The sequence below is a fragment of the Xenopus laevis genome, chromosome 6S (assembly GCF_017654675.1).
Source record: "Xenopus laevis strain J_2021 chromosome 6S, Xenopus_laevis_v10.1, whole genome shotgun sequence".
Taxonomy (NCBI): domain Eukaryota; kingdom Metazoa; phylum Chordata; class Amphibia; order Anura; family Pipidae; genus Xenopus; species Xenopus laevis.
In genome coordinates, this window is record NC_054382.1 from 117,820,168 (window position 1) to 117,838,860 (window position 18,693).

General features: G+C 42.0%; 1 protein-coding gene across 1 annotated transcript; it reads right to left on the reverse strand.

Annotated features, from left to right (window-relative positions):
- Positions 1-1,887: 1,887 nt before the first annotated feature.
- On the reverse strand, positions 1,888-9,668 carry klf10.S (Kruppel-like factor 10 S homeolog). Its single transcript, NM_001095871.2, is given in 4 exon segments — positions 1,888-4,831; positions 5,011-5,887; positions 6,940-7,170; positions 9,551-9,668. Coding segments are annotated over 3 exon segments (1,359 nt in total). The 5' UTR covers positions 7,162-7,170; positions 9,551-9,668; the 3' UTR covers positions 1,888-4,571.
- Positions 9,669-18,693: the final 9,025 nt, after the last annotated feature.

An 18,693-nucleotide genomic window follows, 5' to 3' on the forward strand; every position in this document is an offset into this window, starting at 1 on the left:
TTAAAGGGCATGTAAAGGCAAAAAAATAAAATCCCATTTTTACTTTCTTTAATGAAAAAGAAACCTCTCTCCAATATACTTTAATTTAAAAATGTGTAACGTTTTTAAAAGAAACCTGACTGTATGCAGTGAAATTCTACCTTCATTTACTGCTGTGGATAGGAATTGTCAGATGGTCCCTAACTGCTGAGCAGGGAAACAATCATACTTATGAACAGCAGGGGGAGCCCCCGCCTTACTTCCCAGCCATGCAGAACTCAAGCAGCTTTGTTTATGACGATCCCTAAGCAGCCCAGACCACACTGAGCATGTGCACAGTCTTAGTCTTGCAAAGATGTTTAACAAAGTTACAAGATGGTGACCCCCTGTAGCCAACTTTGAAACTTTGATAAATGATTTGTTTGATTAGGCTGGTGCAGTAAGTTCATGTTTATATTTAGTATACAAAATACAGCATTTCTAGCCTTATTCTATTTTAGACTTTACATGCCCTTTAAGTCTCTTGAAATGTAAGTCTTCCAGGACTATCATAAGATATGCCGTAGATTGAGATTTCTTTTGCTCTTAATTTTAAACTACCAGGGCCCGCTGCATACCCAGGCACGGTTGCCAGCTAGCAGCATGGCATTGTAAAACTATGCACTTGTCCGCACACCTTCACTTCTCAGTTGTGAAAAGGCAACTCACACATGAAATCACTTATAACTCCTCTGGTTGTCACTCTTTTTCAGTGTGGTTTTTAATTACTTGAAAGCCTTGTCACTCCTCAATTTGGGCCTCTGCCTCTTTTATTATGCACATGGGCCCTCCAGGCACATACTTCTTGCTTGGTACGTTCCTTACATCTCCCATTGGCCAAAACATTTATCTCTAGATAGCTCTGGATTGGCTGAAAATCCCCGTTTACTTAGCTTCCAGAATTCATTCAAGAGCTATCCTAAAATATTTATAGGTTCCTATTTTCCCTGTTGGCTTTCCAGATCAATCTAAAGACAATTAGCAAGCAGTAATATGTTTCCCTTAGGGTTTGCTGGTTGATTTTTCTGTTAAAGGGAGTCGGTCATGATTTTTATGGTGCAGTTTTTATTTCTAAATTACACTTACACTGCAAATAATTCACTCTACCATGTAAAATTTCATTCCTGAAGCAGCAAGTGTTGTGTATTTCTTTTTACATTTATAATATTGGTGAGTAGGCTCCATCTCAGGTCATTTTGCCTGGTCATGTGCTTTCAGAAAGAGCTAGCACTTTAGAATTGAACTTCTTTCTGGCAGGCTGTTGTTTCTCCTACTCATTGTAACTGAATGTGTTGCAGTGGGACTTGACTTTTTACTATTGAGTGCTGTTCTTAGATCTACCAGGCAGCTGTTAACTTGTGTTAGGGAGCTGTTATCTGGTTACCTTCCCATTGTTCTGTTGTTAGGCTGCTGGGGGTGTTATCACTCCAACCTGCAGTACAGCAGTAAAGAGTGTTTGAAGCTTAGCAAAGCACAAGTCACATGACTGGGGGCAGCTGGGAAACTGACAATATGTTTAGCCATGTCAGTTTTCAAAATTAAATATAAAAAAATCAGTTTGCTCTTTTGAGAAACGGATTTCCATGCAGAATTCTGCTGGAGCAGCACTATTAAATGCTGCGTTTAAAAAAAAAAAAAAAACCAACAACAAAAAACTGTTTTTTTCCCCCATGACAGTATCCCTTTAAAGAGAAAGGGGATTGATCAGGGTCGTATTAGGCTGGCGGGACACCAGGAAAAAAAACGGCCGGTCCAGATCTGCTCCCCATGGCTGCAAAGCCGCTTCCTTCCTGGCCTCCCCCCAACAGGAATTCCCACTTCTGGATAAGAAAAATTGACACAAACAAGATCTAAAGTGATACAAAAATCTTTTTTTATTTAATTTATGAACAGGTATAAAGTACAACAAAAGAAATACTGTGCAAATACATATACAAAGTAGTCACAAAAATGCCTCTTCATGTACTGTACATTAATGGTCAACATCAAATATAGCCACTGTGCTCACATTCATCACGTTCACGAGACGTTTGTGCGATCCAAAGTTCAATATGTTTGAAACATTAAGGAAAACATTGTCCTTTATGATTGCAAAAGAAACTGCAACTTTAATAAGTATGTGCAAAAGATGGAAAATAATTATTGGTTTTGGTTTGTTAAAGTGAATCATCCACTTTCAAAGTGATGGATATGGGGTTTGGAATCAGTTCTGGACTAGGAGTCAAAATAGGCCCTGGCATTCCAAGTCCTCCACCAGCCCACTAAATAGTGACTGTCTATGGGACCTTACAGCAGCCCCTCTGGCATTTGCCAGAAACCACAGATTGCCAGTCCGGGCCTGTTTGGAATCCAGAATATGAAAGGATGTTTCAACAAACCGAAAAAAACTTTTCGAGCAGGCACTCAATGAAGGCAAACTTCCACCAGGCAGATAAATTCAAAGTGAAGAGTTTACTGTGTCCACAGTCTTACGCGTTTCATGATAAACACTTAGTCATAGGCTGTTTATCACGAAACGCGCAAGGCTGTGGGCACAATAAACTCTTCTCTTTGAATTTATCTGCCTGGTGGAAGATTGCCTTCATTGAGTGCCTTCTCCAAAAGTTTTTTTCGGTTTGTCCGCTCCCCGTGCTGAGGGCTCACGGCGGTGCACCTGGGCCTCCTCCCTTGTGTGGTGAGTTATCAATTTCTACTTGCAGACCCTAAACTACAGATTTATTATTGGTACTATCAAAAGAGGCTACACAGCATCAAGCAGCCCTCACTTAAAGTGCAGCTGAAGATACCCAAGATTTTATGGTTTTCTTATATAATTTGCCACATATAACTCCAGCCTGTGCCTTTTGTGCAGGCAGAACCTCCCCAAAAAAGATATATATTTTTTTTTTGGATCTTTTTGGAAACATGTATTTGACACTAAATAAATCAAGATCAGTTAACATCCACTGTGCCTCAGTACGAAGACAGTAATACTGAACTTTAGTGAATATTTGTGATCGCACAAACTCTATGTTCTATGACAATGATGCCAGGCACAGATTATCATACGATGTGCACAAGTGCTGCAACTGTTTCATGCTTCTAAACCCTCAATCGGGCCAAGAATGGAACAGAAGAAAACACTTTGCTGCCCGTACAGCCACATTCTTTTCTCTTTTTAAATTACAGATTGCTAATATAGGCATATAAAAGTGCATAACAAAATATATCGGGCTCATGCATGGAATGGCAATATACATTTTTTTTGTTTAATATACCCGGTTTTCTCCAGTAAACGTAGCACTCCTTCACACTAGCCATGGCTGGTATTTCACAAGAGCACCTACAAATGGAACAGTCAGCTGCAGCCAGCTACAGTTTTCCTGACTGTCATCTATTTTATCAGGCATCTGCCTTGCAGGATAAGAATCCACAAGGCAGATGTTCATTAGCACAATGCAAGGTCTAAGCCTGGATGACACTTTAATGGCAACAATGTCTGCTTGTTAAGTGACTCTGCAGGATGTGCTAAGAAATGCTTTAAATTCCTGTCCTCACCCACATGACTGATGGAATGAGCTACCAGGAAATCAAAACTCTGTCTGAACCAAAATTCTGGTCATTTACAGGAACTCCCCATCTGTCGCTAGTGTGAATCAGCACTATAGGTAACTTCACAAAGGAAAACCCATCTATTGCACTACCTGACACTTTAAAGCTGTGCAAACACTTTTTGGCTTATGTCACGTCTGGACGTCTGTGTTTTTTAAAATGTTTCCACTCGGGAAAAGTCCCGTCGTTCTCCCCATGTGACATAACCCTTATATAAGCAAATTTATTCTTATATATATATTTTGTGTGTATATACACATATACACAAACACAATCGTCTCAAAAGTGATATGCGCAAAGTCCTGAGATCCTGAAAACCCTGTCATAGAGAAACATTCTTTTTTAAAAGTTAATCGGTTACATTTTTCTCTTTCCAGCCCGTTAAGTGCTGAGGAATTATTGATCTAACACAAATAAAGGCAGGTAGCATTGTAATTATTTAGAACACTAAATGTACATTTAACATAATGAGCTATGTAAAGAGAGTTTTATGCATATTAACTATATCGTTATTACTATAAAACATAAGATTATCTGTTCATATTGCTTTTCAGAACAGGATGCACATACCCCATTTCTTTTTCCTTGCATATCACACTAACTTTTGTCCATTCGCTGAGAACTGAAGGTTTCATTATCACCTGCTATTTAGACTCAGCATCTAAGCCGCTCAGACATTTAGACGCAATACACATCATCAGAACCATCTTGTTGCACCGTTTATCCAACCTTGTCACACAAACCCTAAAATCGTCTCATTGTTTCAGTGCAATACACATTTAAGCAAACAAGTCCATGGTAAACAGAATGGGCCTGCTGTCATTTTCCTCACTGCCTGCATTCCCCTGTGGGGCACGCAGTTATAACTACACTCCCAGCCACTGTAGAATATAAGCGACAGAACGCAGGGTTCTGACCACCTATATATGCAAATAAAATTGCCATTTGCTTTATGTTTGGTTTCACTGGACAGGAGTCGAGGCCTGTGGAACAGCCATATCACTCAGCCTGCTTACTTCCATCTGCCAAGTGGGGAGCTTTTTGGTTGAGAGGTGGCGCCGCGCATGCTTGGTCAGATGGTCACTGCGCATGAAACGCCTGTCACACTTAGGACAGGCAAATTTTTTTTCTCCAGTGTGTGTTCTGCGATGACGAGAGAGTTCATCAGAGCGGGCAAATTTCCTTTCACAGCCTTCCCAACTGCAGCTGAAGGGTTTTTCACCTGCAAAAAGAACAGGTTTATTACATTACAATGTTGACTTGAGAAGGCAACAACTATGGCTCTGCACTCATACATAGGCCAACTTGCAGGCAAATTAATAGAGATCTGCAGTGAGAAGACAGAACATTAAAAGACAAGGTGCAATCAACAGGTACTGTGGGTTTGTCAAAGAATCATACCTGTGTGAGTTCTCATATGTGCTTTCAAGTGGGAACTCTTGAAGTAGGTCTTCCCGCACCCAGGCTGAGCGCAGACATGACTTCTGATTCGGGAAGTGTCAGCATGCAAGGGGGCCTTTGTTTCAGAAGACGGAATTCCAGGGGCAGGTGCAATCAGTGAGAGTCTGGTGCCACTGGGAAGAAGAGTCTTTGTGTTTGGGAAAACAGGCTGCGGCATTACAAACATAAGGGTTCCTTTGGGAACTTGACCTCCCATATAAAACAGAGGTTGCATTACTGCAGGGGACTGGGCAGGTGGAGTATTTGCAATCACCGTTGTCACTACGGGTTTGCTTGAAGATATTGGCACCATTTGGCACAAGACTGGCATCTGTGATACACAATTTGCTGGTACCGGTGTGGATACTAGCAGTGCAGGATTCTGCATTTGTACTGGTGGACAGATATCTGGAGATGATGTTTGGGAATTGCAAGTTATTGTTGTTGTATAGCCAGTGTTTAGGGGTGGTTGGAATGAATGTGTTTGTGTTTCAGTTTGGATTTGTTCTGTGCTTGAAATGGACATGGGCTGCACCACCGCACTAGGAAATTTTATCTTCCAGGACTCTTCTCTGTGCTGAACAAAATTGTTCACAGGATCATTACTGCATTTATTTGGCAAGGCTGGATGTTGCTTAAAATGCAATGCATCAGCTGTATGACGAATCACACTGGTCACCTGACCTTTCGGTTGCATTTCAGGGGCTTTAACATCCACGCACTTCAGTACAGCACTGCCTTGTGAAGAAAGAGGAGGCAATGGTGCTGGAGATAAACGATGCAAGCCAGGAGAGTGGGCCATCTCGCACTCTGAAGGGCTGTATGGCGGTGTCAGGCACTAAATGAAATACACAATATTTTAATTTGGGGGGAAAAACATTAAAGGAGATATTTAGTGTAAAAAAAAGAATGTACCAGTGTGTTATACTCATTTAGATATAGAAGAATTGTGCTTAAAAAAGTAGTGTTTTAGACTGATTTATTAAATATTTCTGCAAAAACCCTAATAATCCCTCCCTTTCCTTCAACTTCCTGTTCCCTGAATCCCAGGCTGTGCTGGGGAGCTGGTGTCTCTCAGCTCACTGCACTGTAGGACAGGAACCAATCAGCAGCTATCAGGAACCAATAGGGAACTGACGCCTGCCTGTGCTTGTGTGACTACAGGGCTGTGATTGGCTGTCCCCCTGCTACTGTGCTTCTTGCAGGGACCATTAGGACACAACCATCCCTCATTAGAAACACAGACAGGGACCAGAGAACATCTATAGGGAGCTCTAATAAAGGGGCTATTTTTAATGATAATATTCATTTTTAGCACCATGTAAAAGTAACACCATATATTACTTACAATTGCCTACAAAATTAGGGTTTGTTCTAATTTCTCCAATATGTCTCCTTTAAGTACTGTAAAATTATTTGAATATTTCTTTTATTGTTCATTTAATCAGTTTTCCAAAACAAATATTGAAAAGGGTATACTGGTGAATTCTAAAACAAAATGTTGGCTACATATGAGCTAACTGTCTAGCAATCTGTTAGGCTAGGCCCACAACCCAACAGACTACAAGTAAAAGTACAGGTACGGTCAGTTCCAGACTGACCAATACAGAGGTTGGCTGGAAGGAACCGGCAGATCAGATCTGGGTTTGCACTTGTCGAAAGCACCCCTTAAACTGCCCATTCACATAGCACAATGGTCAGAAAATTAAGAGCGGACTGGCCAAACTATGTTCCTGTGGTCAGCTTCAGTTCCATGGCCTGTCACTTTCATTTGATTTAAATTCAGCTACAAATAATGGAAAGTGGTGCGTTTATATAAACTAAAATATGTAAAAATGCCTAGAATTTCCAGTCTCGACTTATTTTAATGGGACTTTTGGTTACACTTACAAAGGCCGGGATGGTGATGAAATCGTGTGAGCTCGGCAGCATGCTGTCCTCACTCTCTGATAGGTCAGAGGCCGGAGTCATTGGTCTCAGATCAGTGTAATGCATGGGCTCGGAGTTCCTGCTCATGAACATGAGGGCCTCCACTGCTTCAAAGTCCTTTTTCTCAGGGGTGCTGGTGTTCCAGTGGGATACAACGCCGTGCTGCCTTTCGGCCATTGCCATGTTGTCTATCTGCAAAGAGAAAATAACCAATCTACGTCAGAGAAGGGATGCCTGCAAGTGAACGCTTAATACTACATGTACGACTGGACAAATACCTAATGTGCTTTTTATTGACACCTATGACTAAGTGCCGGAGGGTACGAAACGCCATGTGGGGTCAGTATGTACCAATTTTAATGTGAATATTAATAACTATATTTTTACTATAAATAAGCCTTGGGACATATATCTTTTGATATAGATTTTTTGTATTGTGGCTGCCTTTGGAACTGGGGCTCGTCCCTCTGGCTTAGCTTGAGATTCACAGGAATCCGCTATATGGATTCCCTACCAGGAATAGAGAATAATTTGTGCTTTTTTTTATTGAGGTTGGTGTGTTATTCAGCCGTAGAGTTTGTAAATCTTTTATTAAAACGATTTACTTCATCTAATCTGATATCATAATTGACCCTGGTGCTGCGCGACCAGTATAGGGACTGGAAACTGTCAGCTCAGATGGTGCAGAAACATGAATAAGGAAGGATCCTTATGAAACCATTAAAATATACGTGCGTGCCACATCAGACGTGGCTTTATTAAAACACAGATTGTTCTTATGGGAATACACCTTTGGATAACTTTTAGTATGAGGTAGAGAGTGATTCTCGGAGACAATTTGTAATTGGTTTTCATGTTTTATCATTGGCAGTTTTTGACTTATTTAGCTTTTTATTCAGCAATCTGGTTGCTAGGGTCCAAATGACCCTAGCAACCATGCACTGATTTGAATAAGAGACTGGACTAGGAATAGGAGAGGCATATATAAAAAGAGGAGTAATAAAAAGTAACAATAATAATAAATGTGTAGCCTTACAGAGCGTTTGCTGTTTAGATGGGGTCAGTGACCCCCATTTGAAAGCTGGAAAAGTAGGCAAATAATGAAAAAGCTATAAAAAAAAAGGAATAATGACCAATGGAAAGGTTGCTTAGAATTTACCATTTTATAACATACTAAACGGGAGGTATCAATAACCCCTTGTTCTCCAAGGGAAAGAAATCCAGAAATAAATAGCTATAAGTGGGAAATATAAGAAGGTTTCTCCTCAGTTAATCGGAGAGTTGTATATTTTTAAACACAGACTTGGTGCAAGTCCCACTCGCTTGCACATGACAACATTCCCTCAGTCACCAACCCGCCCTACTCCCTTTCTCAGGGCTCTCGGATACAACAACAGTTCAACGCGCGCCAAAACCAATCGGCGAAGCCCGCGCCGCCCATTGGCTCCCAAGGTCAGGCATGCTCTCGCGCTGATTGGACAACGAGCCCGGGGGCGGGCACGTGAAGGAAGCGTGATCAGCTGCTGCCTCCTGTCCCTCGGAGAACGTGAACCTAGAGACCTGCGCGCCCGGCCGACCTCTCACCTACTTTTCTACTGTATAAACTGATGCGCGCTCCCGCGCTCTGACTAGGAAAGAAGGAACGTGGGTTTCCCTGTCTGTTTGAGGTGCGTACGTCCTGCATGAGGCCAGCAAGTGGGGCACCGACGTCTCTTCCTGCCGCCCTGGCACTACATAAGCTGCACACAAACAAGGGCCACATGACACTGTGTGTGGGATCATTATCAGCAGCTCCCTCAGCACAGACCACTGTATCTATTATATAGGGACAATGTAACAAACTCCTGACCCTCCTGCTTCTGGGGACTAGAACTCATCCTCATATACAGTATATGTCTCATGACTCCTCCTGAAACAATGTATGTCTCACACACGACTAAACCATTATATAGTCACCCCCAAACAAGCGCTGTGCCCAACATTATACACTGGACTCCCATCTCCATACAATGTACTACAAATGCCACAAAGCAGTGCCATGTGCAGTAGAATAGCGACCTCTTCACTCTGCTCCTCCATACAAGTCTATCATCAATTAGCAAGTAACCACTTCTATACATTGCCCCCCCCAATATATTGGCACCTTCCATCCTCTAGCCCCAAACAGAAGTATGTTAATCCCCCCCCAATATATTGGCACCTTCCAACCTACAGACCCAAACATAGAAGCAGTCTAATGCCCCCCCCGTATATATTGGCACCTTCCATCCTCCATTCTCCATTCTAATGCCCCAACCCCACTAGTGGTACTGCCCTATTCAGCCCATTTAATAGCCACCTGTTCGTCTCATCTTGCTCCCCCATTCAAATCTACATCAGTAAGCAAGTAACCACTTCTATACGTCCTCCCCCAATATATTGGAACCTTCCATCCTCCAGCCCCAAACACAGAAGCATTCTCCCCCGCTAGTGGTACTGCCCTATTGAGCCCATGTAATGACAGCCGCCCCAGCACTAGATCCATAGCATCAAATAGTCTGGGAATGAGCCCTGAGCCCACAATCCCACTCACCGTTCTGGAGAAGAGCTGTGAGGAGATGCTGCTGAGCATGGCAGGTTGCAGCTGGGCAGTTAAGGATACAGTGTAGGTTGCAGCGCGCTTGGATACGGCTTGTGCCTCCTGCTACTTGTTCTATTTGTCTATTCACTTGCTCCAGCCGCTCCATTCAGATACTCCAGCGCTCTCACAACGTAAGCCATCATGGGCGGCCTTCGCAAGCGACCAATCGGCGACAAAGGTGTGTTGAGGGTGAGCCAATGAGGAGGCGGGCAGCGCGTGATCGGCTGCTGCTGAGCGGCGTGCATGGGTTACAGGCGGTGCGTGTTACACAAAGCCCAGGCAGGTTAGAGACAGTGTGAGGGGGAGCGGCTAGCGGGGTGGCCGGGAAGTCCCAGGGTGATGCAGCATCTCCGGCATCCTCAGCAACAGCAGCGCCATGAAGCTTCACTCACTGTCACGTCTCACTTCTACTGCGCTCCCTCCCCCCCGCCATGCGGCGCATCACAAAGTGCAGTGTCAGCACAACTTCTACACTATAAGTTCCGCGTATGTCCCGCCGCCTCCCCGGTGTGAGGGAAAGTAGTCCCCTAATTGGGTGGTTTGGCGCCTGACAGTGCGAATATGTCTGGGGACAGTTGGGTGCCCTTGTTGGCAGAAGAAGACTGTTAAAGGAGAACCAAACCCTTAATTATAAACCCCCCACCCTACATAGACCCCTCCCTGCTCCCCCCAGCCTAGTTGTTTCCTTCCATAAATGCCCCCAACTCTTTATTTACTTCTCTCTGCAGATTCAGCACAGCGGAGCTCACGGACGACATCTTCCGCCGCTTCATCAATCTCTGCGCATATACGCAGTTGTCAAAAGCCAGAAGACTGCTCCTGTGGTTGCCGCCTTTTCTGGAAAAAAATACCCGCCTTCCTATATATCTTTTTTTCCCTATTAATAACATTGGGATCAGCCATCATTTTTACCGGCCAGATGGCAACCTTAACTGCTCCAACTGCACACGTGCCGATACCGCGCTTACTTCCCGAAGATGGTAACAGCTAGGCTGCAGGGGAGCAGGGAGGGGTCTATTTAGGATAGGGGGTAGAGGATTTTATAATTAAGGGTTTGGTTCTCCTTTAAGGCACGAGTATGCGCAGAACACGGTTGGCAGCAGGACCGGATTTGTGGCAAGGCCACAAAGGCCCAGGCCTAGGACGGCAAATAATTTGGGGCGGCACGACGCCTGGCTGCTTGCTGAGGAGCACTGGGGAAGCGCAGCTCCCCAGTGTGCAGGTAGGTGCTAGGACGGCGCAGTCACACTGCCAACAGGTGCTAGGACCACGCGGCCTAGAGGCGCTGGCGATCCGAATCCAGCCCTGGTTGCCAGGTCTAATTTTCAGCTACAAAACCAGACCAAAACTAACCAAGAGACACTTCAAAAATTGCACAATAAAAAATAAAATGTGCAGTAAAAAAAAAAGTCTTAAAAATAAATGAATATATGTAAAAATATGCCTCTTTCAAACTTTTACTGTTTCACAAATTTTTCCATGAAGAAAAATGGGACAGATTTGCCACTAAGGGTGTAACTACAGAGGGGGGGGGGGCTAGGAGGTATATATCACCGCGCCCCCAATTTCTCTCTAGAAGTTGAGAAAAAACATAATTACACATGGAAACCAACTCACCAATGAGAACTCAACTGACCAAAAACCAAAATTACAGCTGCAAGAGGATTGACCAATGAGAATGCTGATTCGAGCACTGTGTCCTCCATCTTGCTCTTATTTTACATACAGTTTTTAGTGTGACATTTCTTTTATTTCATTATTCATTCATTTATTGCATTGGAATCAAACATGGTAATAAAGGACAGACTTGTTCAGTGCTGGGAACTGTGCTTAATTCTTCCATAGAGCCAAGTTTACACAGGTCAGTTGGGATTGTCATTGGAGTATCATTTTGCATTTTAAAGGAGAACTAAGCCCCCAGCCCATAGCCCCCCTCCCTGCTTTCCCCCCTCATAGGTGATTATCCCTAAAAGTGCCCCTAATTCATTACTCGCGTACAGGTGTAGAGTAAGCTCAGAGGAGCGCATAGCCGCCATCTTCCAGCTCTTCGTTTTTTTTCGAGAAGTGAAAGTCTTATTGACGCATGCGCAGTTGGAGAAGTCTTCCAGTTCGTAGCAACTGCGCATGTGCCAGAAATTGCTGAGGAGGAGGACCCGAAGAATACAGAAGAGCCAGAAGATGGTGCCCATGAGCTCCACTGCGCTTACTCTGAATTATGAATTATAATAATGAATTAGGGGCACTTTCAGGGGTAATAACTTATACAGGGGAGAAGCAGGGAGGGGGAACTTTGTAGGGTAGTGGGTAGGGGGTTTTATTATTGGGGGGGGTTTAGTTCTACTTTAATGTTGTCCTGGAGAGCTGGATAAAATTTTATTGAATGATATTGCTTTAAGAATACAATCCTGATGTTGCTGGACTTCAGTTCCCAGCATGCCTTTACCTGCTACAGTGCGTATAACTTTACTTTCAGTAGGACTTAATTTTGTGTGTATTTAGGATCAACTATAGGTTTTGTAAAAAAACAATGTAAAAACGCTGTGTGTTACCTTGCCCTTAGCCATTAAATTGCAAATAGGACAGTAACTTTTCCAAAGGAGTAAAAGAACATGTTGTTTTCAGGCACAAATACAAATTTTGTTCAATGGCCCTGTGGCGGAGGAGGGTCCTGATAGAGACCCGCGTGGGGTGGGTGGAGTTCGGGTGATCTTGAGTAGGGGTTTGGGAATGGCTGGGACAGTTATTTTGGTATTTCACAGCTGCGATTATATGCAGAAGTGTGAGCCTAGACTGGGGTGCAGCCCTACTTTCAGCTAACACCTAACTAAATAGGTTCAAGGGAATCATTGTGATTGGATGTCGGTCACTGCAAAATCAACTTTAATTACACTGTATAAATTACTTAAATCTTGTTTCCTTCAGTCTGGGAATTCATAATTAAAAAAAGCAGGCAGGAGCCATTTTGTGGACACTGTTATTAAGACAAGTCTTGTATCATCTCAGAATCTTGTTTGTGCACCAGAATGGGGGACCTGATGTCCATCCCCATGCCCTGGCTACACAATTAAACTGCAAAGAGAACTGGGGAATGTGAGGAGGGAAGTGACATCTAGGAAGTGCTGAATGGAAAGTGAAAGTAATTGCTTAAGGCATGGAGGAGGGGCAGGCAATATTTGATTGACAGCTGAGATTTTTAAAGGAGTTTACAACAGCAATGGATGCTTTAATAAAAAATAGATTTGTGATTTCATGTTTGATTTGAAAAGGACTTTTATTATACAGATTTTTTGGTGTCTGGGTGACTGGTCCACTTTAAAAATTCCCTACCACTCAGAAAACAGTCCAGTTGCTTTAGACTTAATTCTACTTAGGGTTGCCACCTGGCCTGTATTTTACTGACCTGGCCGGTAAAAATGATGGTTGATCCCAATGTTATTAATAGGAAAAAAACATAAATATATAGGAAGGCTGGTATTTTTTTTCCCGGAAAAGCTGGCAACCCTAATTCTACTAAATACTGCATATGGGATGATTCTCATGAGATTCTCACAAAGATTGTTTTTTTTTAGTTTTGGCGGATTGCAAAATCATTTTCTGTTTACAAAGTAAGTTGTGTGCAGTCATCAGTTCATTTGGAAAACGAAGTAACTGGGGATTGCAGTTATTGCAATGTTCTTTTGTGACCGATGTTTGTGTTTGATCAAGATAAACAGCAGCGCTAATAATCTAAATATATAACCTGTACTTTCATTTTCCATTCAGCACTTCCTAGAAATCGCTGCTCTCTCCACATTCCCCCAGTTCTCTTCACCATTTAATTGTGTAGCCAGTACATGGGGATGGACATCAGGTCCCCCATTCTGGTGCATAAACAAGATTCTGAGATGATACAAGACTTGTCTTAATAACAGTGTCCACAAAATGGCTCCTGTCTGCTTGTTATAATTATGAATTCCCAGACTGAAGGAAGAAAGATTCAAATAATTTATGTAGTGTATTTAAAGTTCATTTTGCTTGACTGATGTGATAAAATAAGATTATGAATAATTTTTTTGGATGACGGGTCCCCTTTAAATTATTCAAAATACTATTTTATCACATTAGTAGTTGATCTTTTTTCATTTTGACCATTGTAGTTCTCCAAGAACATACCCCAACATTTTGAAAACAGATATAGGGACACAAAGTTTTGCCCACGCCCATTTATGGCCACACCCCCTAATTACCATGGCCATTTTGCAAAATTTGTCAGGTTATGAAAAGTTTGAACACATTTCTGGGGGGGGGGAGGTTTAGGGTCAGGTTTTATGTATTACAGTTTTGTAAATGAAGGTGAATTGCCCTTTAAGCTGCAAGTCACAGTTTCCCCAAGAGACCTGCTTATATTAAATTGTTACAATTGTTTCTTTGCTTATCTTAAATTGTTAAAAAAAATCTCTAAGTGCACCTGCCACATATTCTGGGCTCTCTGCCAATAGCCAATTAAGTTTTAGAAAAGTATGTTTTTCTGGCTGTTCAGTGCAGGAGATCAAAGCGAAAGTCGGGACATTTCAGTAACAACCTAGGACTGCGGGTTATGTCAAAATCTGAACTGTCCCGGGAAAAACAGGACAGTTGGGAGTTATGTCCTAGAAAGGTACGCCAATTAGGACAAAAAAGACCAAACGCCAAATAGAAATATGGAGATTTGAGCAACAGTTGCCATTGGTTTTATGTTCACTCTGCTTGGTTTTAGGGTATGGCAGAGAGGGCATTTGCCCCCATATGAAGCATACAGGGCCTAAGAGTCTAGCTTGATAAGTAGCCAGATCTGTATCTTCCCATAACTAGAGTGGCTTTCATGTTGGCCCCTTAAACGGACCAACAAGCTGTTGATTTAGTCTGAAGTGGACATTGTTATTTTAATGGGGTGGTTCAACAGTTATCTTTTATGATGTTAAAGAATGGTAAATTCTAATCAACTTTTCAATTGGTCTTCATTATTTTTTTGTTATAGAATTAAAAATCATTTATGGTATCTAGGCAGTGCTGTGTGTATGGCAGGAGACTAGTAAATCCCTTCTGATTTCAGAAGGCTTCACTTTGCATGTCATTGCCTGTGAAGGGCTTTTTGGCTCCTTTTAGCCCATCTCACCCTAATCAGATTCGGTTTTCTATTATACACTTTATCTAACACTCCTATAACAAATATATAATGACTAATACAATATTCAGTGTTTAGCTTGCATTAAAGTGGTGGTTCACCTTTAAAGGGGTGGTTCACCTTTAAATTAACTTTTAGTATGATGTAGAGAGTGATATTCTGAGACAATTTGCCATTAGTTTTCATTTTTTATTATTTGTGGTTTTTGAGTTATTTAGCTTTTTATTCAGCAGATCTCCAGTTTGTTATTTCAGTAATCTGGCTGCTACAGTCCACATTACCCTAGCAACCATGCACTGATTTGAATAAGAGACTGGAAAATGAGTGGGAGAGGCCTAAATAGAAAGACAAGGAATAAAAAGTGGCAATACATTTGTAGCCTTACAGAGCATTTGTTTTTTTAGATGAGGTCACTGACCCCCATTTGACAACTGGGAAGAGTCAGAAGAAGAAGGCACAGAAACCTATACAAAATAAATAATGAAGACCAGTTGAAAAGTTGCTTAGAATTAGCCATTCTATAACATATTAAAACTTAATTTAAAGGTGAACCACCCCTTTAAGTTAACTTTTAGGATATTATAGAATGGCTAATTCTAATTCTAACTTTTCAATTGGCCTTCATTATTTATTTTTTGATAGTTTTTTTTTAATTATTTGCCTTTTTCTTCTGACTATTTTTAGTTTTCAAATGGGGGTCACTGACCTCATCTAAAAAACAAATGCTCCTTAAGGCCACACATTTATTGTTATTGCAACTTTTTATTACTAATCGTGCTCCAGTCTCTCATTCAAATCAGTGCATGGTTGCTAGGGTAATTTGGACCCTAGCAACCACATTGCTAAAATTGCAAACTGAAGATCTGCTGAATAAAAAGCAAATAACTAAAGAAATACAAATTAAAAAATGAAAACCAATTGCAAATTGTCTCAGAATATCACTCTCTGCGTTATACCAAAAGTTAACTCAAAGGTGAACAACCCCTTTAAAGGAAAACTAAAGCCTAACTAAGGAAGTAGCTAGAAATGTTGTACATTATGTTTTGTGCTTCTGTACCAGCCCAAGGCAACCACAGCCCATAGCAGTAAAGATCTGTGTCTCCAAAGATGCCCCAGTAGCTCCCCATCTTCTTTTCTGCTGATTCACTGCACATGCTCTGTGCTGCTGTCACTTACTGAGCTTAGGGACCCACTCACAATATACAGTACACATAGAATAGAAATGTCACAATATAAGGCTGATTAGTAATTAATACAGATAATTACTACATGGCAGCACAGAAACCGGTGCAATTAGCATCAAAATTTAATAATCAGCAAACCTGTAGCATCAGCTTATATTACAGACCAACCTCATTTTCTGCTGGATAATTAGTGACGAGCCCTAAGCTTAGCTTCTCAACAGCTGCTCAGAGCCCACTGAGCATGTGAGTGTCACAGACACTTTCCAAGATGGTGACCCCCTGTGACAAGTTTGAAGTCCTGGATCATTGCTGCTATTGACAAGCTGAAACTTTAGGCTGGTGCAATAAGTTCAGTATATAAAATATGCCATTTTTAGCCACATTTATTTTTAGGATTTAGTTCTTCTTTAAATTCCCTAAAGAAAGCCATAAGACTAGATGCTAATCACACCAAGGAGCTGCTGGGGAGAGACTTCCAGAAATCATGTTCATTGTGTTCTCATTTTCAGAACATTGTGAAACAATTGGAGCGGGACCAAACCATTGAGGTATGAATTGAGGTTGGGCAATAGAACAAGTCTCAAGGGAATGAAGTACCAAAAACTCCAATTCGGCAATACAAGTAATACAAGCACCAAAGATAATTAATTTCCGGATCTTGTTTTCATAGGCGTGCATGTGCAAGCATTCCCATCTCTGCCCTCTGTCTTGCTTTATAGCTGAGATTCCTGACCTAGCTGCCAACAGCCTGTCATCAACAAAATTCATGTTTTGGTAACACTTTCCCTTTAAGCCTCTGTTGTGCTTCCTACGGCCAAATAAGGCTTTAATATCTATACTGTTTGGTGTGATTCCAGTTGTTTCACAATGTTCTGAAAGCATGTAAACACGGCACTCGGGTTCTGGAAGGCTCTGCTCCTTCCCGTAACTGGCAGCCAGTTTCACATTTGGTTACATAAGAGATAAATAAGGTGGTGGCATGGATATAACGTGTGATTCTGGTTTTATTGCGGTGGATATAACACAAGGGGCCTATATGTAATTATTAGATATACAGCTCTTCCTACATTGGCTGGTAGTCCCATTTCAACATTACTCTTTACTGCAAAATAAAAATGGTGTATGTATAGAGGTATGGGGTCTGCTACTTTCAGATAAAGGATCTTTCTATAATTAGGAGCACCATGCCTTAAAGAGATACTGACACCAGAAATAAACTCTTTTTTTACATCTATCATAATATTGCCTTTGAAAGTTACTTATAACTTTGCCATAAAGTTACCTGACTTTGCCATTACCTGTATGAGGGGCTGCCATATTTGTGCACAGGTTTTACCCTTGGTTTGGGCTCACTAGTACACAACAGAATCAGCAGGACCCTGCCATTATTATAAATATGAGATAAATTTGGAGGCATAAATATTTATGGATTTTGCAGAGCGCCGTTTCATCAATCCCTTGGTGAGTTTAAGATACACTCTGTCTCTGTGTAATTCCGAGGGTCACGTTTCCTGCTCACAAATAAGTGAATACATGTGGGAAAAGGTGGGCGTGCGGAGGGGTGTGTTGAGGAGGTGCAGCCTGAATGGCTTGTCTCAGGCAACCCTCGCCTTCCGCTTTCTAGAAACCAGTGCCAAAGTAATGAGATATTCCACAGGGAGAAGTTGCTAAGTTTCTTCCACATTCACTCTCTAATGGGACGGCCGCCACAAGCTGGTCCCAAACCTTTTTGAAAATAACTAAATTAAGAATGTACTATTTCGGGTGTAGGCATAGCAGGGAGCTGCCAGGAAAAAGGGCCAGTACAGACCTAAAACCAGAATATTGATTCATATTAGTCTACAGTTCCCAGCATCTCCTCATAGCCAAAGAAGAGTTGTAGTTCAACATCTACAGATCACGGTAGTATCACAGAGTGGGCCCCATGCAAATGGTCACAGTATAAGGAAATTACAGATCTTTCCCATGTTGGCACAAGACTGATCCTGGAAATATGTGCTGTATCATTGCTCTATATTGTTTTACTCACATATCTGCCCACATAGCAGGTTCCCCAATAGGTGTTGGGGGGCAAGAGTAGCAGTGGAGACTGCCCTGTGGAGGTCCTTCTCACTAAGGAGCAAAATGTAGAGTTGTCCATCTTAAATGGTTCCTTAAATAGAGGCCCAGTAACTTTCTCTTGATGATAATTCTCTTGTTTTCAGCTGTAATGGCCAGAGAGACAGGGTGACCCCCCAATACACTCATCACGTTATTGTAAATCTGTAATCAGTGATGTAACTCATGGTTTATAGGGGAAGGAAAGGCTTTATTTACTTGGGGGTGCCAAAAGTTAGGCACCCTCCAAGTGATTATATGTACTTACCTCTGCTCCTATCAGCAGAAAACTGCACCAGTCCGGGGTTTCTTCCAGCGAGCACCACGGAGCACTCAGCTTCTGGCTTCTTCTTCTTCACGTGGGTGCGCATGCAAAGCTGAACTTAAACAAAGTCATTATTTCATTCTACTGCGCATGCGTCTGCCCTGGGAAATCTGAAGAAAGAAGAAGAAGGAAGCCAAAAGCTCAGTGGTGATCACTGGCAGAACCCCAGGACTGGTGCAGTTTTCTGTTGATATATTGTCAGGTAAGTAAATACAATCACTAACTTTTGGCACCCCCAATTAAATAGGCCTTTTCTTCTCCTTTATAGTTGGGAAGATCATTGTCCCTATGTAGCGTCAGACTGGCAAAGTTGGGCATCAGGGGTGCCAGGCTGCCCTATTCTTTG